The following is a 25,756-nucleotide window of genomic DNA, read 5'->3' as shown; positions in this document are numbered from 1 at the left end:
CAGACGCAAAATTTGAAAATAAGAGAGGAGAGTATTTATAGCTGGGTTGATTTAAAATCCATAGGTATCTATCAAATTTGCCTTGAAATGAAAGATTAAAATCTCTCAGCTTGCTGAGCCCCTTGGACCTAAAGAAATCTAGCAAGTGCTTTTTGTTATTCTGTCATGCATTTATTTATTGAGTGCTTATTATTTTCTAGGCACTGTTCAAAGCTCCCAGATGTCTAGTGAACAAAACAAGTATTCCCTACCTATTTGGAGCTTATTGTATAGTAGCATCCCTACTTTCACTGTTAACACAGGCTGGGGATTTTCTTTACAAGGAAATTTAATCTTTGCTTTACATCCATGAGTTTCTTCGCCTCTACAGCAGAGGGATCAAGAAATGAAGCCGAAGCCAACCTTTGCCTCAATTTTGAGACTAGTGGGGTAAAATGTGAAAGGAAATAAAAAAACCAAAAACAAAAAACCAACCATTAAAAAGGAAAGGCACAGAGGTGGAACATGGTTAATTGCTAAACCTATTCCCCTTTATAAATCACAAGGTGCTAACGCCAATATTGAAATAAACAGGTCTAGCAAGAACTTCTGCTTTGGTTTTTTTTTTTTTTTTAATCATCTTCCAGAACTTAAAAAGAATTCAGTCATGTAGTTATTTTAGGTTTAGTAATTATACCAACAATGTCACTTCCAGGCTGAGTTGTCTGATGGTTCCCTTAGAAATGCTAACTTGCTTGGGCAGTGGTTTAAAGAGAGACTATACCTTACTGATTTATTTCCGTAACTCCCAAAGTTTTCACTACCAAGCTCCCCTCTTCTAAAAACATACTTTCTGATACCCACCCAGGGCCACGTGTTTTAAAAGATCTTGTGGATGAAGGCAGAATTATTATTTAAATAATGAAAAGTCCTCCTATTTAAAAATTAATCGGCCAATTGGAGATTCTAATTGTCACGTGAAAAACCGGTGTTATCACACTGGTTTACCAAGTCTAGTCGAAAGCAGAGCCCATAGTATTACGGACAGTCTGCCAATTTCAGCGTCCTTTATGATTTTCATTACTGACATTTTCAGATGTTCGCTATTGGAAAGCGAGGGCGGCCGCACAATAAAAGGAGACAATATTTCGCAGAAAACGCAAAACACGTCTCTCTCACGTAACCGCTCTGGACCCCGGAGGTGTTTTCTCGGATCCCCGCCCACTTCTAGCCAAGCGCGCGTTTAGGACCACCCCCACGCCGGCTCCGCCCCTCCCCTTCCCTCCGGTCCATGTGAGCACTCCTGCATCTCAGGGGTCCTCGCGGAAACCCCACAATCGGCCACAGAGAGGTGACAGCCGCCGTAAGGGCCAGAGGGCCTTCTCCAACGGCGGAGGCGGCGGAAGCGGAAGAGGCGGGACCTAGGGCGTACGTTACGTCAGCACGTGCGAGCGCTGGGGCTGGGTCTCTGGAATAGAAAGTGGGCTCTTCCTGCGCGTGTTGGCGGTTGAGAAGTTCGCTGGTGGGTTGTGTGGGCTTGTGACCTCATGGCGGAGATAATCCAGGAACGCATAGAAGATCGACTCCCCGAATTGGAACAGCTGGAGCGCATTGGACTGTTCAGTCATGCGGAGATTAAGTGAGAGAGAGCTGAGGAGGTGGGGTGGGGCTGGGGCAGGCGGAGGAGAGGGGATGGAGTCTGTGGCGGGGGGCAGGGATGCGGGGGACACTTAATTGGGTTTATTTTTCTTAACCTGGAAGAACCCCATTTTCATAATTTGTCGATGCCTAGAATTTGTCATTCGGGGCAAGGTGGTCTGTCCACTCACCCACGAAACGCCTGACAGCTCTTCATGGAGCCGGTTCTTAGGGCTATAAAGGTGATAAAACTAGGATGCCAGTATCAGGAGCTACCTGCCTTGCGTGTGCTGGGGGAGACAAATTAAACATTTTGCTTACACTGCGGCGTACTGTAAGTTGATTGTAGTAGAATGTACTGCCCTAGAGATGCAGAGAGTGCTGTGGGAGCCCAGGAGGAGTGGATAAATCTTCCTAATAAGACATGAAGGTGGGGGGACCATTTAATTCAATTTCATGTTCTACCCCAGGGCGTGGCCAACAACATCTGGCACATGGTTGGCATTGAGTAATTTTTAGAATTAAGTTTAATGTCTTTTAATGGTTTTCTGTGATTGTTTCTGCCTCTTACAATGGTTGTGATTGTAGTGATGTGATTATGGGAGACTTAAACATTTGTTAGTGAAATGGCACATAGCAGTGTGGAGTCTTAATGAGTGTTCAGTAAATGTTGTTATTACTGGTTTTTTTTTTTTTCTTTTAAAGATTTTATTTATTTATTTGACAGAGAGAGGGAGCACAAGCAGGGGAAGCAGCAGAGGGAGAGGGAGAAGCAGGCTCCCTACTGAGGAAGGAGTCTGATGGAGGGCTCCATCCCAAGACCTGGGATTATGACCTGAGCTGAAGGCAGATGCTTAACCAACTGAGCAACCCAGGAGCCCCTGTTATTATTACTGTTAAGTAGAGACAGTTATTGGTCTTGCATATCTTGTATTAAATTCCCCTAATAATACACACATTTTGTGTTTTCTCTAGCTAAATACAATGAATCTCTTTCTGTGAGTCCTTTGTAGTCTTATAAACCTTCCTAGGTAGAAACAGTAGGGACAATCTAGGTCTTTTTTTTTTTTTTTTTTTAAGTCTGCATGTTGAAAACTCAGAAGAGGAATTTAGAAAAGATACTTTTTTATTAAAACCTAAGTGACCTGAATTTGGAGGAAAGTAAATCTTTACTAGTATCACATATAAATAATGTAAAGTACTTAACATTGTTTGCTTTGGTGGTGGGAATGTCAGTGGCCCTGGCAGTCTATTAAGATGATTTTCATGACAGTTTTAAAATACATCCTGATGCCCCTAAGCACACAGAAATAATCATGTGAGAAAATACTTGCTTACGAAGGATAATTATTTGGGAATTTCAGGTTTTGGAAAATGTGTTTTAAATATATTAAAAGTAAACTTAAGGGGTGCCTGGTTGGCTCAGTCATTGGGCATCTGCCTTTAGCTTGGGTCTTAGTCCCAGGGTCCTGGGATCAAGCCTGGCATCAGGCTCCCTGCTCAGCGGGAAGCCTGCTTCTCCCTCTCCCACTCCCCCTGCTTGTGTTCCCTCTCTTACTATATCTCTGTCAAAGAAATAAAATCTCAAAAAAAAAAAAACCAAAAAAAAAAACCCAACCTAAGAAAACCCCCAAAGTTCTTTAACTTATGCTCTTTTCAAGTGTTACATCTTATTATTATTATTTTTTTAAGTGTTACATATTAAATGCCTTTTTCCTCAGGGCTATCATTAAGAAGGCTTCGGATCTGGAATATAGAATACAGCGAAGAGCCCTTTTTAAGGAAGACTTTATCAATTATGTTCAAGTGAGTGAATAAGTTCATTACTTTTTAATCCCTTCACAAATTTTAAGTAAGTTCTAGAATGGTGCGCTTGAGTTTTCTATGAAATTCTAGAATTGATGATTAAATGGTAATTTTTGAGCAGGAATAGAGGTGATTCAGGAATAACATTGCTTCACTACGGCTTCAGTCCTTGGCAAACTGAACTTTTCTTTATTTCTTCTATAGTGTTAGTAGATTAGGTACTGCCGAAGATACTGTGTATCAGGATGTCAGCAAGAGAACTGAGATACTATTTCTTGTGTGTGTTGGGGGGAGAGTGGGTTTGACAACAGTAGGTGGTTGGAAATTTAATATTTATGTATAAGTCTGCTACCTTAGAGATGTGCTGCAAATTCTTCAGTACTATAAATGGATGGAAGATTTGAGTGAATATAAAGTGTTTATGTTGGATCAATTTTCAGATGGAGGAGAATAGCTAATATGTTGGATAACAAAACCTGGCTGAACTCAGTAGTAAGATGCAGTGTTACAAGACTGAAAGTTCTGACCTTAGATTAAAAAAAACAACAGGTGAACAAGTGAGACCTGACTACAAATCTTATATTTGGAAGAGGTTTGGAAGCTCATAGTGGAGTGTATTACATCACAAAATATAATCTCTATGTCAACTATACTTCAGTAATAAGTTTTAAAAAGGAAAAAGGAAAAAAATAATCTAATTGACTATATAACAAAAGTAGAGTATGGGGCAGGTTAGCTGAGGACATTGCAAACAGTAGGCATTGAGAAGATGTTAGTTTGAAGAAAAGTGTTTTGTACTTATCAGACCATGACTGAAGCGTTGTGTTAGGCTTGCCACTACAGCCTTTTTTTTTAAAAAAAAAATTATTTATTTATTTGAGGGAGAGAGAGGGAAAGCACGAGCATGGGGACGGGCAGAAGGAGAGGGAGAGAATCTTAAGTGGACTCCTCCCTGAGTGTGGAGCCCAACAGGGGGCTCAGTCTCGTGATCCTGAGATCATGACCTGAGCTGAAATCAGGAGTCAGTTGTTTAACTAAGCCACTCAGGTGCTTCCACCCCAATTTTGTTTTTATTCTTGATTTTTATTTATTTTGTGATTTTAACTAAATGTATTTCCTGTATTTAAAAGGTTATAAATGTTATGTTTTCTCTTTTTTTGTATGTTTTTCTTCTATAGTATGAAATTAATCTTTTGGAGTTGATTCAGAGAAGGAGAACTGTAAGTAGATATTCTGGAAGTTGGAAAAATTTATTTACTTGGGAGAAAGAGAGAGAATGAGCAGGGAGAGCAAGAGGGAGAGGGAGAAGCAGACTCCCCACTGAACAGGGAGCCCAATGTGGGGCTCAGTCCCACGATGCTGGGATCTTGACCTGAGCCGAAGGCAGATGCTTAACGACTGAGCCACCTAGGTGGCCCTGGAAGTTGGAAAATTTTAGAATTAAGTAGTGTGGCTCTATAGCTAGAGCTTGGGTTTGGGAAGCAGTTGGCATTGATAAATTGTGTGGTGATGTGCTCATGATGGGTATTTGTAATTATTTGTTTTTTTTTTCAGTATTGTTTAAGATCAAGTAGGAATGTTGCTGTAGATAAATGTGATTAATTTGAGGCTTTGTGTATGTCCTTTCTTAGCGCATTGGCTATTCATTTAAGAAGGATGAGATTGAGAATTCTATTGTACACCGGGTACAAGGTGTCTTCCGACGAGCTTCAGCAAAATGGAAAGTAAGTGATCAGAACATCTTTAATTGTAAGAGATGTGAAGATTTGTATTGTATATACTGAGATTTAAGTATTCAAATGTATTGTTTATTTTTGGGTGTGTCAATATTTAACCTAATTATGATATCATTATATAAAACCACTTAACCAAACCATTAAGAAAATTGATCTTTCTCTGAGGATGGTACTGAAAAAGGTAGGTTTTGATACATCATTAAGGATTAGAAATTTGGGATTTGTTTGGGTAAATCTCGAAGTGAAGTACATTGAAGACTTGGAGGTAGAAGATGAATGGTTAGAGTAGAGGCAGCACCTCACTCACTTGATACTCTCCAAGTTGGGCTCTAGGACTGCGATACAGTGTATAGGGAGTACTTTGGGAATGACAGAGTCCTTGGGAATGACAAATTTTGGGTTTCTACCCCTGACTGACACCATTTAAGACCTGCATTGAACACATTGGGTAGACAACACATTTTGTCTTGGAGCATGGTAGGTGGGAGTAGTGGCCAGATGGAGTTACCACATTTAAGAGGTCTAAGGCTTCAGTGAGGAAGAGCCTGTAGACTGAGTGATGTGTTATAACATTGGTCTTTCTGAAATCTACCTCTGTTTCTAAAAAAAATTAGTGCAAAGTTGTATTATATATAAAGTTAAATTTCAGGCAGCTTACTACATTGCTTTTCTTGCAGGATGATGTTCAACTTTGGCTATCCTATATAGTCTTTTGTAAGAAATGGGTGAGTATTGGGCAGCTGTGTCTTGCTTCCTTATTCCTTCTTTCAGTTAGTCTGCCTTATAAGAAGGCTGAACTTCTGTGTAACATTTATTTATCTGAATGACTGTATAAATGGCTTCTAAGCCAGAAAATGATTTTTGTGTTCTGTTTGTTCAGTAAAGTTGAAAATTTTTAGATATTTGGAATGTTTACATGTAGTGGTTTAGGTAGAAGAAAGCAATGAATGTATCTTGTATTTATATGTCCCTACAACAGCAGATCTTGCCCCATTGGATTTTAAGTTGGTAAGGAAACAGTACCAGATCACTTAGAGATTAGTAACAATGATTTTACTGGATAGGAAGTAGAATTGCTTTTTCTCTTTTACAGGCTACCAAAGCTCAACTTAGCAAGGTATTTTCTGCCATGTTGGCCATTCATTCAAACAAACCAGGTATGGTGAGATCCTCATCAATTTTTCTTCTACCCTTTATGTAGACTCAAGCTATTTTGGAATTTATTTTTCTTATTAAACCTAAAAGAAGTAATTTTGAGAACTTGAGCGTAGGTACTTTTGGTTTCAGAATAGCTGCCTCTTAGTTCATCCCTGCATATTGTGTGCCACTTACTGGGTCAGGTATTGTATTTGTGGATAAGAGGGACTAAGTTTCCTCTTATTTATTTGTTTGTTTTAAAAAGTATTTAACTATTTTTTTAAAACTATCTTTTATTTTCTGTTTTTTTTTTTTTTTTTTTAAGATTTTACTTATTTATTTGACACAGAGAGAGATCTCAAGCAGGCAGAGGCGCAGGCAGAGAGAGAGGGAAGCAGGCTCCCTGCCAAGCAGAGAGCCCGGTGTGAGGCTTGATCGGGGCTCGATCCCAGGACCCTGAGATCATGACCTGAGTTGAAGGCAGAGGCTTAACCCACTTAGCCACCCAGGTGCCCTAATTTTCTGTTATTTTTTAAGGGAAGCTCTATACCCAGGGCACCTGGATGGCTCCCGTCAGTTAGGGTCTGACTCTTGATCTCAGCGCAGGTCTTGATCTCAGGGTCATGAATTTGAGCCCCGTGTTTAGTTCTACACTGGGTGTGAAACCTACTTTAAAAATCAGTCAGTCAATAAATAAAGTAAGCTCTATGCCCAATGTGGGGCTTGAACTCACAATCCAGAGATCAAGAGTTGCATGCTCTGTTGACTGAGCCAGTGGGGCACTCCACTAAGTTTGTTTTTAGATGATGATCAAATAAACTCTTGGGTCCTTTGAGGGACATTCTGTTTGGATGCAGTCACATTTAAGAAGAGTTGAAAGGGGAAAACTTAAAAACGTAAAGGGGAATATGTTAATACAGATTTTTCAAGAGTGGCTAGCCCGGGGTAGATACTCATGTTTTCTAAGAGAAAGATTTCTCTTTTGAATACTGTGAAATGCTACATCATTTTGTAGTGGAGGTGCTCCAGTGTCAAGTATTAGGCTCAACCAAGTTCACACAGCACAGGCTAAGGTAGGCTACTTTTGGCACCAGTTAATTCAGAAGGATACAGCAGGACAGCATTAGGTAGAGTACTCTTAGCAATTGGGAGGTTGATCTCTGGTCCTCAAGGTGACAGTTAGGTATGAGGGAATGAGAACATGAATCGGTAGAGGAGCCACTCTGGCTTGGAAGACCTGTGGATGGGCATAGATAGCTTCTAGGAATCCTAGAGAGCACTGTGCTCAGTTTCAGGAGTCACATGTTTAAGAAAGCCCAGAGCAGTGGCGCTCTCCCATTCACAACCCTTCTAGTCCAGACGTGGTTACCAACCGTGAGTCGTTTTTACCAAAATCAATCTTGTCTGGTGACATAGTTGACTTATATTAAGTTTATTAAGCTGGGAAATAGCTAGAATGTTAAGGTTAATTTCTTGTGTAGAAAGACAAAGGTTTTTGTTTTGTTTCGTTTTGTTTTTTTTAAAGATTTTTTATTTATTTATTTGACAGAGAGAGATCACAAGTAGGCAGAGAGGCAGGCAGAGAGAGAGGAGGAAGCAGGCTCCCTGCCGAGCAGAGAGCCCGATGCGGGGCTCGATCCCAGGACCCTGGGATCATGACCTGAGCCGAAGGCAGAGGCTTTAACCCACTGAGCCACCCAGGCGCCCCAGGTTTTTGTTTTTTAAAGGCTTTATTCCCAACAGGTGTAATAAAAATTTTATCTTAAAAATTAAATCATTCAAAAAAAAAATCCATGAACTACTTAAAGCAAAAGAGCAAAATATTTTTATTTCATTGATTCTAAAATACATAATTTTCCAGCATTTTAACACTTTTAAAATTTGTATGTGACTTTTAATGATGTTTACCTCAGATTGGATGAGGACATAAGTATCCATGGATACTATCACTTATATCTGTGCTTCAGAGTACTCTAAATAAAGCAATAATATTTTACAGATAACCATTAGAAACACCCTTTTTCTCCATCCCTTTTCTCTTTTGGTAAGATTAAAAAAAAAAACCTTTTAAGTATTAAAATTAGAATTTAAAATTTCTTTTTTGGTGTTTCTCCGTCGATTTACTGAAGTGAAGTCTGATGTTTTTCATTTATAGCTTTGTGGATTATGGCAGCCAAATGGGAAATGGAAGATCGTTTGTCTTCAGAAAGTGCAAGACAGCTATTTCTTCGAGCTCTGCGCTTTCATCCAGAGTGCCCGAAACTTTATCAAGAAGTGAGTTGCATACCTGTAAAATGAGAGAGTGATGTCTTAGTTTTGGTCCTCTATGGACATACATTCTTTATTAAGTTAAAAAAGACTTTGATTTATGGAGGCTAGGGATAAGTAAGGATTGCTGCTGGGAAAAAAGGTAACAAGATATTTCTTGGCCAGCAATACATGTTGACCATGTGCAGCTTCCATGTGAGAGATGGGAATTCTGACCCGCTCATTATGGTTGGGAGGGATAGGGTACTGGAGCCTACCTTTTTTAGTTGTGGGGCCAGGGTTTAGCCATCTTTATGCTTTTTAAAAAAATATTTTATTTATTTATTTGTCAGAGGGATAGGGAGAAGCAGGCTCCCCACTGAGCTGGGAGATGGATGTGGGGCTCGATCCCAGGACCCTGGGATCATGACCTGAGCCAAAGGCAGACACTTAACTGACTGAGCCACCCAGGCACCCCAAATCTTTTTTTTTTTTTTAAAGATTTATTTTAGAGAGAGTGTGCGTCTTGCATGTGATTAGGAGGAGAGGACAGAGGGCGAGGGGAGAATCTCAAGCTCAGGGCATGATGTCAGGGTCATGAGATCAAGGCCTGTGCTGAGTGCGGAGTCAGACGCAGGCCTTGATCTCATGACCCTGACATCATGCCCTGAGACAGGTTCCTTTCTATGAGCTGAGCTGAAGCCAAGAGTTGGGCGCCCAACCGACTGAGCCCAGGTGCCCCAGGGCATAAACGTTTTCTAAGAACTTGTCATTTTCTGGGGCGCCTGGGTGGCTCAGTGGGTTAAGCCACTACCTTCGGCTCAGGTCATGATCTCAGGGTCCTGGGATCCAGCCCTGCATCAGGCTCTCTGCTCAGCGGGAAGCCTGCTTCTCCCTCTCTCTCTGCCTGCCTCTCTGCCTACTTGTGATCTCTCTCTCTTCTCTGTTAAATAAGTAAATAAAATCTTAAAAAAAAAACAAACTTGTCATTTTCATATGTCTTGTAACGTAAAATTCAAAGTTCTAAAAATTCTGGAGAAGTCCAAGTTTATATGTTAGTTGTGCATTAGTTTTTCTTCTTATAGCTTGACGGTACGTATTTGCTATTGATTTTTAATTTTGAAGTAATTATAGATTCACAGGAAATTACAAAGACAGTACAGTGAGGTCCTGCATTCCACTAATCAGTTTCTCCTGATGGTTACATTTTATAATGTTACATGATAAGAAAATCAGGAAATTGACATTGGTAGATGTGTCCATATGGTTCTATGTCATTTTTTTTTTTAATGTGTAGATTTGTGTAACCACTACCACAATTAAAATACAGAGCTGTTTTACCACCACAAAGATCTTCCTCCTCATAAATGTCTGCTAGTTTCATATCAAAATATTATACTACCCACAGACTTTCTCAGATCTGATACTTAATAGGTGAAAAATGGCACCTAATGTATTTCTGATTAAAAAAAATATTTCCAAAGATTTTTAGATTATTATTTCCCTTGTGTAGTACTTTAGGATGGAGTTGATGCATGCTGAAAAACTGAGGAAAGAAAAAGAAGAATTTGAAAAAGCCAAAATGGATGTGGTAAGATCCGAATGTGTTGTCACGTGTGAACAATTTGTAGTGTTTTGAATCTGCTTAGGAGTAAGAGAAAATTTTTGGAATCTATTTTTGTTCCCAATTTAATGTCTTACTTTGAAACTTTAAGATGAGTCTAGAGTTGATTTAATTAAATGGGCTTAGTAGTAAAAATGGAATTTTGTGCCTTAAAAATAGACATTTGGAGTAATTGAAGTAGTCCTCACAATTATTTATTACTGATGGAATAGGAAATGGTTTTTTTACTACTTTATGGTTTCATAAAATGACATACTAATGGGTTGAAGGAGCTTGAGGGTTGTGAAATGTGCGGTTGCTAGCCTCCTTTCTTTTTCATTTTACACAATTTTTTTGGTGACAATAATTTTAAAGAAAGAAGTTTTAGAATGTTAGAGCTGAGAAAGGAACTGTGCTATCATCTGTTGTGGTTTCCAGCTGTGAACTTTGTTACTCAAATAAGAGTTGACACAGAGGGGTAAACATGGCATGTAAAATCTGACCTGTTTTGGTCTAAGTAGAGAGTCAGGCCTTAAGCCGTGTGATCTTGCTATCACTCTAGGAGCCTGAAAGAACACAGTTGGAAGATCAGTGATCTGGTTCAAGCTGCACATTTTACAAGTGAGGGAACTGGCCCAGAGAGAGAGACGTGATTTGCCAGAGGTCATACATATGGCACAGGTAGTCTAGGACTGTTAATTTTCATCCTAGTGCTTTTTCTGGTTCCTGGCCATATCTGTTAAGTTATATTTAATATAATACTCTTTAGGGGAATCTTGATTATCCTGAAGAAATCCTTAAGGGCGAGTTGGCACGGATCATCTATAAAAATTCTGTAAGCATAATTAAAGGTACGCATGTTTTGAAAATTTATTTATGATGGGAGAGTGAAACATTTTGTTTATAATAAGAAAGACCTTCAGCTAATTTGGAAAATTTCTATTAGAAATTCTGTTAGAACGTTCATAAAAATTGTGTACGAATAGTGCCCTGTTTCTTTAAGAAAAGGTTGATTGCCCCTTAGGATATACTTGGACAGTTCAGTAAGTTTACTGAGTATTTTATTCACATGGGGAGTTGAAAAGAAACGGGTGGTTTAGAACAGTTCTTTATGCTGGGAAGAAGTTTAGAAGAAAGGAAATGTTTATGAATACTCCAGAATATCAGTAATGGTTTTGCTTGAGTAGTGGATGATGTGTTTTTCTGTTTCGTCTTATTTCTCAATTAAAAAAAAAAAACCCAAACAAAATAACTCCAGCACATCAAGAAAGTAGTACTTTCTTGTAAAAAAGTGAAAGTGATACTTTAGAGTAAAATGATACTTGAGAGTCTTACTCCCCTCCCCCACTTTATTTAAATTTTAGGTGCAGAATTTCATGTGTCCCTGCTTTCAATTGCACAGCTATTCGACTTTGCCATAGATCTGCAAAAAGAAATTTATGATGAGTAAGTAAAGTCGTGGAAAAGTGAATATGTCTACTTCTAATCTTGTGGTAAAAGTTTGAGATTGGGTGTTTAGAAAGGGGGAGAGAAGATGCCACACTAAATCCTTGGAAGAAAGCAAAGTTTTAGGACTTAGTAAGTAGTAAGTTATAAGTATAACTTATATAAGTAACTTACATAGTAAGTTATATTAAAAAAACAAAAAAAGTTCTCTGGAGAAATTGTTTGACTCCCTTATGGGCTTCCTTTGGGAAATAGTTGGCCTTTATTCAATAACAAATATCCTACAGCTTATATCAAAATATATATTCCTGCTTTGCCAGCATGTCTTTTGTCCGTAAAACCAGTGGTCGTTGTGAGTGTTTACAGTTGATGCTACAGGTAGTTACATTCTTCAGTGTTTGAGCATATGGTTTGAGAATTATTTGCAGCCTGCCTCATGGGTATTTCCCTCTTAGGTAGCCCCCCTTACTTCCACAGAAGATAAAATAGAACTCAGATCAGTTTGCTGTTTGGATTTTTCAGGGCTTTGGTAGAGGGTTAGGTTGTGCTGCTTCTTTGCCTCTACTATAGAAAAATCAAGAGCCCAGGGGCGCCTGGGTGGCTCAGTGGGTTAAAGCCTCTGCCTTTGGCTCAGGTCATGGTCCCAGGGTCCTGGGATCGAGCCCCACATCGGGCTTTCTGCTCAGCGGGGAGCCTACTTCCTCCTCTCTTTCTGCCTGCCTCTCTGCCTACTTGTGATCTCTCTCTCTCTCTGTCAGATAAATAAATAAAATCTTTAAAAAAAAATTAAATAAAAAATAAAATAAAACAAATAAATCTTAAAAAAAAAAAAAAGAAAAATCAAGAGCCTGAATATAAGGTTCTGCAGGGCTTGAAGAGTATTGTCATGTCACACATACCTGTTGATTTGACTTTGAGAGCTAACTTGAAAATTAACATTTGAGAATGGTATCTGAAACATTCTGAAACCTAAGAAATGTGCCACAACTCTGATCGATTGGCAGAATTTATGCAGTGAGTGTGAAGGTATCAGGAGGGTCTATTGGGGAGTTGTCTCATGGTAATGGAATTGTTAAAGGGGTGTCCGGCGTATATTTTTAGAGCATAGGGAGCTGTCTCTGTTTGATACTCTGAGTTAGTCTTGTGTCATAGGGCTGAATGCCAGTAAACTATTTTTCAGCCTTCAGGCCCTGCACACAGATGACCCTCTCACTTGGGATTACGTGGCACGGCGAGAATTAGAGATGGAGTCGCAGCCAGCCGGAGAGCAGCCTGCCACAAAACAAGCCAGAGCAGTGGAGGTGGGCCGGAAGGAGGAGAGGTGCTGTGCTGTGTATGAAGAGGCGGTGAAGACTCTCCCTACAGGTGAACTTCACCAGACCTTGGTATGGTGTAGCAGGGATAGTGTTCACAAATGTGAAACTGAAGCTTCTGTTCCTGTTACCAAAATCAGTTTTCAGGAATCTCTCTCTGGTAGTTGACTGTGTGCCTGGTATTCCAACTTGTTCTTTTGTGGTGAAAAATGGAGCTTTTATGACCTTCCTTGACAGTAATGATGTTTATGTTCATCTCTTTGGGGGAGATCATACTTAGGAAATAGTAATTTAGAAGATTGTCCTTCCTTAATTATCTTTTAACATAGGTTTACTTTCAGATTTTGTAATATGGGGGTATTAAGGTAGAGGGGATATATAACATGTATGAGGTTTTTACTTTTTACAGTTAATTGGTTACTCAGTTACTCTTCCCCCTAGTATTTGAGATGATTGATCGGCTGTAATGGGAATAACTAGTTTTTTTCACCAGACTCGTTTAAATTCTTCTTTCGGGGAATATTCCGCTCATAGAAAAGATATATGATGACTGTTAAATGGAGAGACTGGAGATCTGATCAGTGTAATCTCTCTGACTTTCCCAGAGGCCATGTGGAAGTGTTACGTCAGCTTCTGCTTGGAAAGGTTCACTAAGAAGACCAGCAGTCAGTTCCTCAGAGACAGGGTAAGGGACTTAAGTTACATGCTTATAGTGGCTGACGAGAAAATGACTGTTTTCTGGAAGAAGAGCAGACACATGGCTCCTTTGGGGCCTGGGACAGCTTCTAAGAACTTCATGCTGAACCTCAGGTCTTTCTCTTTGTGGGTGACTAGTCATTCTGAAGGTCTGAGTCTACTGCATCCTTATTTGGGCCACCGGGTTAGGAGGCGCTCTCTTATTGGACTGTCTTGGTGTGGCTTTTTGGCTGGTCTAATTATAAGTGAAACCACCTCAAGTTCCTTCTCTCGGTTTTCAGAAATGTGCAAAACTGTGCTTGTTCCTGTCAGAGGCCAAAGACCCCCAATGGGATTGTTTGTAGCTAACTGAAGGATTTTTCTGATTTCAGAGGCTGGAAAGAACCATGATGGCATTCAGGAAGGCGCATGAACTCAGACTTCTACCAGAATTCCAGTATAAGCAGTGGGTAAGGACACATTCACTGCCAATAACACGTACTTAATTCCAGTTGGTTTGTGCTGGTGTCAGGTGTTTTAATACATAGTTATATGACTAACCCTATTTGGAAGTTTGAAAGGGAAGATGTAGAGACATGATGTTTGTCTCTCAGTATTTGGTGTATGTCAAAAATGAAATGTTTATCAGTAAAGGGAGGAATGTTATATAGTGGAAAACACTTGGAACAAGGGGTCACAAGTTGGATTTATTTTGTCTACCCATTGATCTTTTCCTGAACATCCTTTTCCTGAATGTGTGCCTAACCCAGATTAACCATCAGTATGATAACAATAAAGACAAATTAGATGGGTTCCTATGGTTCAGAAGCTGACATTTCAGTAAGAAGCTTATTAACCTATTCCTGTTCTCTGGGGTGGATAAGGATTATTAGGGAAACTAGGATAATGTGCTCAGGGAATACGTGGTCTAGATTGGGTTTTGTTGCTTAATAGCTAGGTAACTTGGGCAAGCCACTTAACCTTTCTGAGTTTGTTTACTTGATTTTAAAATAGTGATAGTGATCTTTGTTTTTGACAGCTCACAAAGTTCTTGACATGTGCAAAAATGTTCATTTGTTAACATTTAAAAAATATTTTTTATGTACAGCTAGGTAATGCATATACTGTATACTAGTCTGCTGCATTATACCATGACTGAGGTGCTCCTTTCCCATTATGGCATCTATCTGGGAAAAATCCCAGGCTTGGATGAGTTCAGCTGCTCCCATTTGAGCTATCGAATACCGGCAAGACAGTCACTTCCTGTAAAGTTAGGTGGACTTTGCTCTGAGTATTGTTTTGGGAGCCCTGCTCTCTTTCTGTTGTGACTGTTTGGTCATTTACCACTCTGGCTATTTAGACATCCTCTGCTCCCTAAATCTCTGATGCTGCCCTTGCCAAGCCTACTATCTCACCACTCTGGTGCTTTTGCCTTTAGTGAGAGTTCCTCAGTATACGGCTTCTAAACTGAAAATGCTTAGCTGATTCCTACATCCATTGTTTTTCCAGATTATTCTCCACAGAATGATCTTTTAAAATTGTTGATCAGATTATTCTGTGGCTTCCCACTGTCGTTTGGATAAAGCTGGTCATTCTCCCTAATATGGCCTTGGCCTCACCAGCCAGTTCTCTAGTATACATTCTACTTTCTACATTTTAACTTCAGCCAAGTTGAACTTATATTTCCTTTTGTATCCAAGCTGCCTCTTATCTTTAGTTCAGCCTCTTGCACATGCTGGTTGGGAGAGCCTTCTTTAATTAATGCCTGACCTTCCTTAAGCCTCACATAAATTGTGTTTCCTGTCTTATCGCTGCTGTAGACGGTGTTGGGTGCTCCTGTTTTGTACTCTTGTAACATACGATTCTTTCTTTGTCATGGCAAGTATTAGACCGTCTCTACTGCTAAACTAGAGGCCCTCAGGCGGTGGAAAACATAACCTGAGTTCCTCACTATTGAATAAAGCATATATAAGTGTGCGATAATAACGCTTGCTGAATGAGCAGATTACATGTTGCCATTTATTTACTCCTCTACAGTTTTGTAAAATTAAATTGGTTTTAGGTTTTTTTCCTCTTTTGTTACAGTAGTGTGGATTTAAGCTTTTTTTTTTTTAAGATTTTCTTACTTTATTTGACGGAGAGATCACAAGTAGGCAGAGAGGGAGGGGAAGCAGGCTTCCTGCTGAGTAGAGAGCCTGATGTGGGGCTCGATCCCAGGAACTGAGATCATGACCTGAGCTGAAGGCAGAGGCCTAACCCAATGAGCCCAGGTGCCCTGGATTTAAGCATTTTGAACACATATTTCCTTGTGTGTTGGGTCATCTTTGTTAAAATAAAATTTCCAAGTTTAGATAGGAACATTTCCATGACTCTTGGTGCATGGCGTCAAATACATTTCAGAAAAATTGTACCAGTTGATTGTATGCCCAACTCCATTTGAATGAATAAACTTGTTCCATTATCAACCCATAAATACTGGTTTTGTCTGATTTTTATATTCTGTTGGGTGGGTGAGGGTTTTAGTATATTGAACTATTAAAAACTTCCAATCTAAATTATTTAGGCCCTCTACTTTGTACGTCTTCCCTATTTTTTGGTAGCCTTTAGGAATAAGAGCAGGCAGTGGAAGAAATTTCAGATTATTCACTTTGTGCCATTGTCAAAAGTTAAGTGGAGATGCTTTGAAATTACTGCCTTAAATGAGGTCTCTTTTTTGTCCATCCAACCTAGATGATCTAGCTTTCGGTAGTTAATTTTCCAGTGATCTTTTGTCTTCTCCAGATTGAGTTGTTGCTGCGTCAGGACTTCTTAAAGGAAGCTCTGGAGGTGGCAGTAGCCGGGACTGAATTGTTCAGAGACTCTGTGACGATGTGGCAGATGAAGCTGCAGGTGCTGATTGACTCCAAGAGCCCTGACATAGCTGGACTCTTTGAAGAAGCTTTTGTGCATCTGAAAGCCCAGGTCTGTGAGTTGGGTCTTTTGTATTTCATTCTGTTTGGGAAACCTTTTGAGACTGAGCCAAAGCTGATTTGAAGTGTGCTTATCTGACAAGGACTGGCCCCAGGGTGCATTTGTGCCTATGGGCCAAGGGTCAGGAGTGGAAGAATTTCCTTCCATTTAATAGCCGATTTCTAGTTTGTTATTTGAAAAATGACTACATTAAATGAAATTACCTGTTTTATTTTGATATCTTATAAGTAAGAAATATTGAAAGTATGGTTTTCCCTTGCTCCCAAAGCTGTACAAGCACTAAAGTTGGAGTTATATTTTTTATTTTTTAAAGATTTTATTTATTTATTTCAGAAAGAGAGCAGGGCGGGGAGCAGTGGGGAAGGGACAAGCAGACTCCTTGCTCAGCATGAGCCTGACTTGGGGGCTTGGTCCCACTACGTTGAGGTTATGACCTGAGCCAAAATCAATAGTCGGACACATAACTGACAGAGCCAGTCAGGTGCCTTCCAGAACCTTTATTTTTTAAATTTTTATCAAAGATTTTTTGTTTGTTTGTTTTTAAAGATTTATTTATTTATTTGACAGACAGAGATCACAAGCAGGCAGAGAGGCAGGCAGAGAGAGAGGAGGAGGCAGGCTCCCTGTTGAGCAGAGAGCCCGATGCAGGGCTCGATCCCAGGACCCTGAGATCATGACCTGAGCCGAAGGCAGAGGCTTTAACCCACTGAGCCACTTAGCGCCCTGTCAAAGATTTGGTTTTTAAAGTAACCTTTACACTCAACGTGGGGTTTCAACTCACAACCCAAGATTAAGAGTTGTACACTCCACTGACTAAGCCATCCAGGTAACCCCTTTTATATTAGTAAGAGGCATGAGTGAAGGTCAGAAAGTTGAGTCTGGATTAGGTAGTACTTGTGTAGTGGGTCCTAGACAGCAGAGATATGACCTGGGTAGCTGTGGGTCTGACCAGCTATGGACCCTTCAATACTTAATTCACAGATACCTGAGGGCAGTAACTGAAGGCAGTATTCCAATAGACAGAACTGACAGGAGAGTGCCACTTTGGGGGTCTTGGTCACAAGTCCATCTGTGCTCTGGTATGCCATCCCTACTGGGCACTGAGAATTTGGTTATCCTGAGGACAGACTGGAAGTGAATCCATATTTTACATACTGAGTATTTTAGTAGGAGCCTGTCTTTATAGTGACTAGTTTTTGGAGTGTAGAGCTAAGCTGTCATTTTCTAACTTATTTTTTTTCTTTCTCACCATGACCAGGTCTGTCTGCCGTTGTGGATTTCTTGGGCAGAGTGGAGTGAAGGTGCCAAAAGCCAGGAAGACACGGAAGCCATTTTTAAGGTCTAGGCCCCATGTTCTGAGTTTTGTGGTGGGTGGGGAATGAGCAAATAGGTTCATTAGTAGGCTAGTTTTAGGGTTATTTTTATAGCTGATGTTCTTAAAGCACTGTTAATTGAGCAGCCTGGGATGGTTCTGGGAAAATTTGCTTTGATACTTACAAATTTCCTCACACAGCCTTTGACTTTTTTTTTTTAATTGTAGAAAGCTCTCCTAGCTGTCAAAGGTGCTGACTCAGTCACTCTGAAGGATAAGTACTTGGATTGGGCTTACCGAAGCGGTGGCTACAAAAAGGCCAGAGCTGTGTTTAAAAGGTGCTCACAAACTTTCATCACTGTTAGCGTCTTTCCACTGCATACTCAGCCCCCCATACCCAGATTATATGAATGGCATATAGTATCTGAGGAAGTAATCCAAGAGACTTTTTCAAAAAGTCTCTTTTTGAACAATAAAAGTTCATACCCATTGGTGGAAAATTAAAAAAAACCCATTAATAATAATAATAACTATTAACTCATTGTAATCACAGGGAAACACATGCTTAATGTATCATTTAAAAGCTTTGTTTCCACATATTTGAGATTATACTGTAATCACATTTTGTATACTGCCTTTGTCGGTGAACATTGCACTGGCCTTTCCGCTGTCAGTAACAGTTCTTCACGCACGTCATTCGTTAGAAATGGCTGTGTGGTATGCCGCTCTGTGGATGTGCCATTATCTAGATGGTCATAGTAATACTGCTTTGGTGAACATTTCTGCACAAATACTATTTATCCATATTAGAAATTACTTCCTTAGAATATATCCTTAGAAGTGGAATTACTGGTCTCCTTCAGAAGGACCTTGAGATGTAGTAGAGGGAACTTCAAACTGTAAAAGTGAGAAAGAAGAGAACAGGAAGAAAACTGGATAGGAAAGAGGTTGTTGGGGGTCAAGAGTAAGTCCCTGGACACTGGAAGTGTTGAGAGTGACTGGCGGCCAAGTCCAGTCCTCACGTTGCCTTGTGGCCGGGTCTTTATTAAACCATGCGTTATGGAGGCACTGGCGTGGGGATTTAGATTCCTGGGATGTAAGAGTCTTTCTGTCTCTGCGGAAGATAACAGTTTTCTCCTTTTTAGTTTACAGGAAAGCCGTCCATTTTCAGTTGATTTTTTCAGGAAAATAATCCAGTTTGAAAAGGAGCAAGTAAGTATTCTGTTTGTGCATTTCTTGTCTGGGAAATTGAATTAGTGGTTCCTCTCCTATATGGCAGCATTTTGCCATTTAAAAAGCTCTCATTATATGTAGTATAAATTTCCAGTCCCGTCATCTAACCACTTTTCATAGAGATGGTTAAGGAGTGGTAATCAAGCAAAGAAGAGAAAGTCCTTATCTGGAAAATAGAATACTCAGATGTCGCCTCATAGAGGAGACCTTCCCTGCCAGGTGGGGCAAGGTGCTGGTTCTCTGCCTCTCGAGCGCCCTGTTTGTGTTCTGTATTGGGTTATGTAAGGTAGAGGGTAGGGAGTAACTATTTTTGGTGTGGTTTTTTGTTTTTGTTTTTCGTAAGATTTATTTATTTATTTTAGAGAGAGAGAAAGAGAATTAAGTGTGTGTGCACGAGTTGCGGGGAGGGCAAGAGGGAGAGAACGCCCAAACAGACTCCCTGCTGAACGTAGAGCCGGATGCAGGGCTTGATCTCACAACCCATGAGATCACGACTTGAGCCGAAACCAAGAGTTGGATACTCAACCAACTGAGCCACTCAGGTGACCCATGTTTCTGGTGTTTTTATCTGAACTTGTGAGTGAGGGAAAATACAGGAAGGTCTCTGTTTAAAACATAATACATGAGGGACACTTGGGTGGCTCAGTCCGACTCTTGATGTCAGCTCAGGTTCTGATCTCAGAGTTGTGAGACCGAGCTCCGTGCTGAGTGTGGAGCCTACTTAAGATTCTTTCTCTCCCTCTCTCCCCTCTCTGTGTCTCTCCACCTTTCTGTTCCTCTCAAAAAAAAAAAAAAAAAAGTATAAAATATAATACATGAAAATCCAAAGGTATCTGTAATCCTATCCCACAATAACACAGCCAACCATATTTAAATCTTTATTGTTTACTTTTTTTGTTTACAAATATACACTCAAGTTTTATTTCTGGTTTACGTGCCATGTGGAGGTTGTTTCTTTTTTTTACTTAATGTTAATTTGTGAACACATTTCCGTGTTTTTCCACAGTTGTCATCTTGAGTGGTTATGGTGTTAATCTTAAATCCACAGTTTTCATAACTAGTCCATTATGTATAGATTGTTTCCAGATTTTTGATACTGGAAACAAGAGTGCTGTAAGCATTTTGTTTATACAGCATTTTTTTCCTTTGGAATTCTTAAGATAAATTCGTTTGACTGGAGAGAACAGTTCTTTTTATGGTTCTTTATATATTGTAAGATGGTCCTTCAAAAGACGTGTACTACTTCAGAGCAATAATCAGCAAGTATATCAGTATATTTTATTTCCTCACACCCTTTCTAAATCTGCAATTTTGCTTTTTCTCCTTTATTTGTGTATTTTGATTGGTGTTTATTATTTTTACTTGAATTTTGAAAAATTACTTACGAGATTAAACTCTTATTTTTATAGTTTTAATCATTGTCTGGGTCATTTATCTGTTCTTGTCCTTACAGTGCAAGAGGTAATATAACAACATAATTAATAACCAGGCTTTGTATTAATAACATAATAGGTATATATCTTGGGCAGTTCTCAGCCTTGGCATCATCCTCCATCGAGGAGGTCATAATACCTGTTTCAGGGGTGTGCGGGTTACAAGGCCAGGAAGGGGTACTGCATAGAAAGGACATTCTGAGCCCTTAACAAAGTGTGATTCTGGGGCACCTGGGTGGCTCAGTGGATTAATCCTCTGCCTTTGGCTCAGGTGGTGATCTCAGGGTCCTGGGATTGAGCCCCACATTGGGTTCTCTGCTTGGTGGGGAGCCTGTTTCCCCATCTCTCTCCGCCTACTTGTGATCTCGCTCTGTCAAATAAATAAAATCTTAAACACAGTGATTCTGTTCTTCATGCATGTGTGTTATAGTATGACAGTCTTAGGGAAGAGAAATTTGAATTAGAAATAGTTACTTGACTGGACAAGGGTACTTTTTTAATTTTAATTTTTTTATGATTTTATCTATTTGACAGAGAGAGAGACAGTGAGAGAGGGAGCACAAGCAGGGGGAGTGGGACAGGGAGATGCAGGCTTCCCACTGAGCAGGGAGCCCGATGTGGGGCTCAGTCCCAGGACTCTGGGATCATGACGTGATCCTAAGGCAGCCGCTTAACGACTGAGCCACCTAGGCCTCATTGTATAGGAGTATTTCTAAACTGTAGATTTTACTCTCCTTTGAAAAATGAAACAAAAGAGAATACATTTAAATGGAGATGGAGGTAAAGAATGAATATTTATTGTCTGTAAAGTTGGTACCAGCTACTCTGGTAGGTGCATAATTAGCCAGCATTTTAATTGAATCTTTGTAGTTGCTGTAAGAGATATCATTATCCTTGTTTTATGGATGAGGAAACTTTTAAGGTCAGAGGGTTAAAAACTTGGGGAAGGTTATATAATTAGTATTTATATATGCCTCGCCCTCATATAAAAAGTTTGAAGGTGCACATAGCTAATATGTGCCAGGGCCCAGATACACAAAAGAAAGAAATCCTTAGCCACAGGGAGTAAACCTCCTCCATTTATTTATTTAAATCCTAGTCTTCCTTCAGGGCTTTCAAATGTATTTTCCTATGAAGCTGCCCATGTTCCCCCAGCTGAGAATCAGTTAGGCTTTTTTCCATGCTACCAGAGCAGAGTTCTCTTTCACTGTTTGACATTGACTTCACTCTGGTGACTGCTGCCTTTGACTTTCCTCTGGATAAGGTGAGAGGTGTATTAGTCCTAAACCCTGAGCCTTCTCCCCTTCAGATACCTAGTAGGTGGTAGCTGTTTTAACAGTGTGGTTGAAAGGAACTTGTGACATTATGGATTAGCCTTTTGAGGGAAGATTGTCGTTTTACTTTTGTTAGGAATCCTGCAAGATGGCGAACTTAAGAGAATATTATGAGAGGGCTTTGAGAGAGTTTGGATCTATAGATTCTGGTAAGTAAACTTCAGTTATAGACACATCTGTTTCCATGTGTGGTGTATAACCCATCGGTATGATTAAAACAGTCCTTAACTCTTTCTAGCCTTAATCATCAGTATGATTAGAGCAGTCCTTAACCTCTTTGAGAATAAAACTTGCATCCTTGCCCTGCTTCCTCCCTTACTTTGTGCATAAATACTGCAGACGTAATTTGGCTTATAATTTCAGGTTCAAGGTTAAGAGTTCATGAGTCTTCTATTAAGAACTCTGGAGTAGAGAACAGTTTGCTTGGTTTGGTCCTTTAAAAAACGTGATACTTGTAAGGGAGAGCTTAATAATATAGGTCAGAGTAAAAGTGGGAGTGATAGTAGGGGTAGTGGGATGCTAATTGACATAGTTGTCATTGGCTGTTGCCATACTGCCCTATTTTTATAGGACTTGTGAAACATATTTCTGGGTATTAGGTATGTTATATAAAATCTGTTTACTTACAAACTCAAAAACAATGTCTAGTAGTTAAATTTAGGTTAAAAAAATATGTTAGCTTTTACAAAGTTTTAGCAGACCTTCAGGTGAAATTAATGAAAATGGCGTTTTTAATAACCCAGGCAGGTTTTATTAGGCATTGGTAACAACGTTACAGTGAACACATTGAAACTCGGTTTCACCTTCAAAGAGACTCAGCAAAATCTTCCCTCTAAAATATTTAGTATTTTCGGTTTTTGAAATAGGGAGACTGTCATGATTTGAAGTGAAGTTTTCCATTTAAAAAAAAGTTTGATACACCTTAGTGTAAAGAAGCTGAGAGAAAAAAAAGGAAGAAGCTGAGAGGTATTGTTTCACACAGGGCTCTTAGGGAAATAACAGCAATAAGTTAAGTTTCTTAGAAATCTTACACTGAATCAATATTAAATAGCGAAGTTTATATAATAAAGCCTTGTCAATGATCTAATTGTATGTTTACAGTAACTTTTCTTTGTTCCCTTTAAAGATCTTTGGATGGATTACATCAAAGAAGAATTGAACCTTGGTAGACCTGAGAACTGCGGACAGATCTACTGGCGAGCCATGAAAATGTTACAGGGAGAGTCAGCAGAGGTTTTTGTAGCTAAACATGCTATGCATCAAGCTGGCCATTTGTGAGAAGAGGAAAAAGAGTCAACTTTGTGAAATCGTATTTTAAGCCCTCTGGCCAGATTTGTATTGTGAGTTCATCTGCAATTTGCTGAGAGATGGCAGACTAGATGGCCGTCTGATTTTGGAACATGTTTTAATTTAGTTAGTGCATTGATCTTTAATTCCAGAAAAGAGAATTGCTATTTAGTGGCCAGAGGCTACTTGTTAAGGCTGAACTTACTGTAAGTCCTAACTGTTTTCCAAGATAATATGAAAATCATAAACTTGAATTTCTTTTGTTACACTTGGTCAAGAATGAGTATCTCTAATCTGGACCTAGGGGCCAGTGAAAGTAAAGGAGAAAGTACAATTCCATTTTTTATTCTCTCCTTAAAAAAGTATACATGGTGTCCATTTGTTGTAGGAAATATGGAGGGAGCAGAATAACGGGAAGAAAATAAAAGCATCCCATAACCTTATCCTCTGGAGTTAAACTTTATTTCCGTTAAGAGAATTAGATGTATACTGTTAGTTCATTTACTCAGTCATTCATTCACTGAGTGTACATTATGAGCAGGAAAGAAGAGAAGCTTTTTCAGATAGAGGTAGGGAGCTGGACATCCTTAGAGAGCTTGTTGATGCCACAGAAGAGGATTCTGGGTATTGGGGGCAAAAGTTGACCTTTGAGAGAGAGAAGACATTATATGTAAGTGTCTTCTGTCTCTGGGACTGATCTTTAGAAAAGTGTCTACAGTGGGGAGACCCAGCAACAAAAGGAGGGCAATGGATTGGGAGTAGATTAGAGCAGCAGAGAAGGCCTTCAGAAGCAAGGGTGGAGGATGGCCTGGAGCAGAGAGGGCATTCTGGGAGCAGGGGAGGCGACTGTTTGAAGTTTAGATTCCTTAACTGAGCATTGATGTCACTGGTAGAAGCATTCAGTGTATTTTTACTTAGCGTTGTTTCACTTATGTTATTTTTCCATGTTGTTAAATAGCCTTAAAAACATTTAATGACTTTTTAGCATTATGTTGTATAGATGAGCCATGACTTATTTGACTAATCTTTTGTGTTTGGACCTTGTCATTCCTAATTTTTTTCTTATAAATGCTGTTGATGAAAATTCTTATAAATCTATGTCACATCCCTGGTCATTTCTTTAGGAGATTGACGGTTGATGGTAGAATACTGAATTAAAAGAAGTATTTTAAAGAATATTGACATGTATTCTTGCCAATCTGCAATGTAGGACAATACTTTGAAGCAGTGTAGGAAAATGTCAAACCTTTACCTGCAATGGGTATTATATTTTAAATTTTTACCATTTGAATAGGTGGAAAGTGATATGTCATTGTTTTAACGTGCATTTTTTTATATTAACGAAGTTAATGTGCTTTTCCTGATTCTCTTGTTTTTTCATGTTGACAAACTTTTTTCTTACTAACTTGAAAGAATTTTTAAAATACTACTTTTTAGTTTGTCTCTCCTTTATTGCAAATAATTAGCCCCAGGTTTTTGTTTGTTTTTTGTTTTTTTGTGGTGGTTTTGATTCCCAGAGGATAGTTTGGTGTGTGTATGATTTCTATTATTGAAAACTCTTCCTCTTGCTGAAGACAACTCATTTTTTTCCCCCCAAGGAGTTAACTAAATTTTCTGCAACACTGTGGCCAGTCATTTTTCTCTCTATTGATTGGTGGTACCTTTTTTTTTTTTTTTTTTAAGATTTAATTTATTTGAGAGAAAGTGCACATGAGCAGGGAGAGGGGCAGAGGGAGAAGCAAAAGCAGACTACCTGCCTAGTGGAGACCCCAGTGTGCGGCTTGATGCCAGGACCCTGGGATCATGACCTGAGCCAAAGGCAGATAGATGCCCAATTGACTGAGACACCCAGGTGTGCCCCCCCGCCTTTTAAAAAAGATTTATATCATTTTTAGAGAGGGAGCTCATGAGTGGGAGGTGCAGAGGGAGAGAATCTCAAGCAGACCCCCGGTTGAGTGGGGTGCCTGTCGTGGGGCTCAATTTCACGACCCTGAGATCATGACCTGAGCTGAAGGCAAGCAGCAGTTGAGTCAGATGCTTAACTAAATGGATGACCCAGGCACCCCTGTGGTACTACTTTTATTATGTATTAAATTCCTATATTAGAGTCTGTTTTAGGACATTTTTAAAAAGGATTTTATTTATTTATTTGACAGATCACAAGTAGGTAGAGAGGCAGGCAGAGAGCAGGGGAAGCAGGCTTCCCGCTGAGCAGAGAGCCTGATGCGGGGCTCGATCCCAGGACCCTGGGATCATGACCTGAGCCAAAGGTAGAGGCTTAACCCACTGAGCTATCCAGGCCCCCTGTTTTAGGACATTTTTACTTGGAGCTTTTGTACTCTAAATGTTGTTTGCTTATCACTCGTTATAAAGTAAGAAAAATTTCCTCTTTCCCATTTCCATTCTAAATTCTTACATGGCATTTTTGTTTGAGGAAGGAGATACATGTTGCTTATAAGGTGAGTTAGTTCCTTTTTTTTTTTTTTTAAGATATTATTTATTGACAGAGAGAGAACCAGAGAGGGAACACAAGTAGGGGGAGTGGGAGAGGGAGAAGCAGGCTTCCCGCTGAGCAGGGAGCCTGTCACCGGGCTCCATCCCAGGACC

The 25,756-nt window shown here is 39.6% G+C and overlaps 1 protein-coding gene across 2 annotated transcripts; it reads left to right on the top strand.

Annotated features, from left to right (window-relative positions):
- The first annotated feature begins 1,428 nt into the window (after positions 1–1,428).
- UTP6 (UTP6 small subunit processome component) lies at positions 1,429–24,578 on the top strand. Of its 2 annotated transcripts, none has more exons than XM_080827036.1 (19): positions 1,429–1,618; positions 3,339–3,423; positions 4,602–4,643; positions 5,055–5,147; positions 5,837–5,884; positions 6,253–6,316; positions 8,452–8,570; positions 10,057–10,134; positions 10,916–10,997; positions 11,511–11,592; positions 12,773–12,957; positions 13,511–13,590; positions 13,973–14,050; positions 16,362–16,541; positions 17,809–17,889; positions 18,091–18,200; positions 19,008–19,074; positions 21,939–22,011; positions 22,989–24,578. In XM_080827036.1, exons 1-19 carry the CDS (start codon positions 1,527–1,529, stop codon positions 23,138–23,140), a joined length of 1,791 nt encoding a protein of 596 aa, XP_080683162.1. In that variant the 5' UTR covers positions 1,429–1,526; the 3' UTR covers positions 23,141–24,578. The 2 variants fall into 2 exon arrangements, with proteins under 2 accessions (XP_080683162.1, XP_080683163.1); XM_080827037.1 differs by having other exon boundaries at positions 1,436–1,637.
- Positions 24,579–25,756: the final 1,178 nt, after the last annotated feature.

This window comes from Martes martes, assembly GCF_963455335.1.
Source record: "Martes martes genome assembly, chromosome: 16".
In the NCBI taxonomy this organism is placed as follows: Eukaryota; Metazoa; Chordata; class Mammalia; order Carnivora; family Mustelidae; genus Martes; species Martes martes.
The sequence above is the reverse complement of the archived record's forward strand: the minus strand, read 5'-3'. Positions and strand labels throughout refer to the sequence as shown.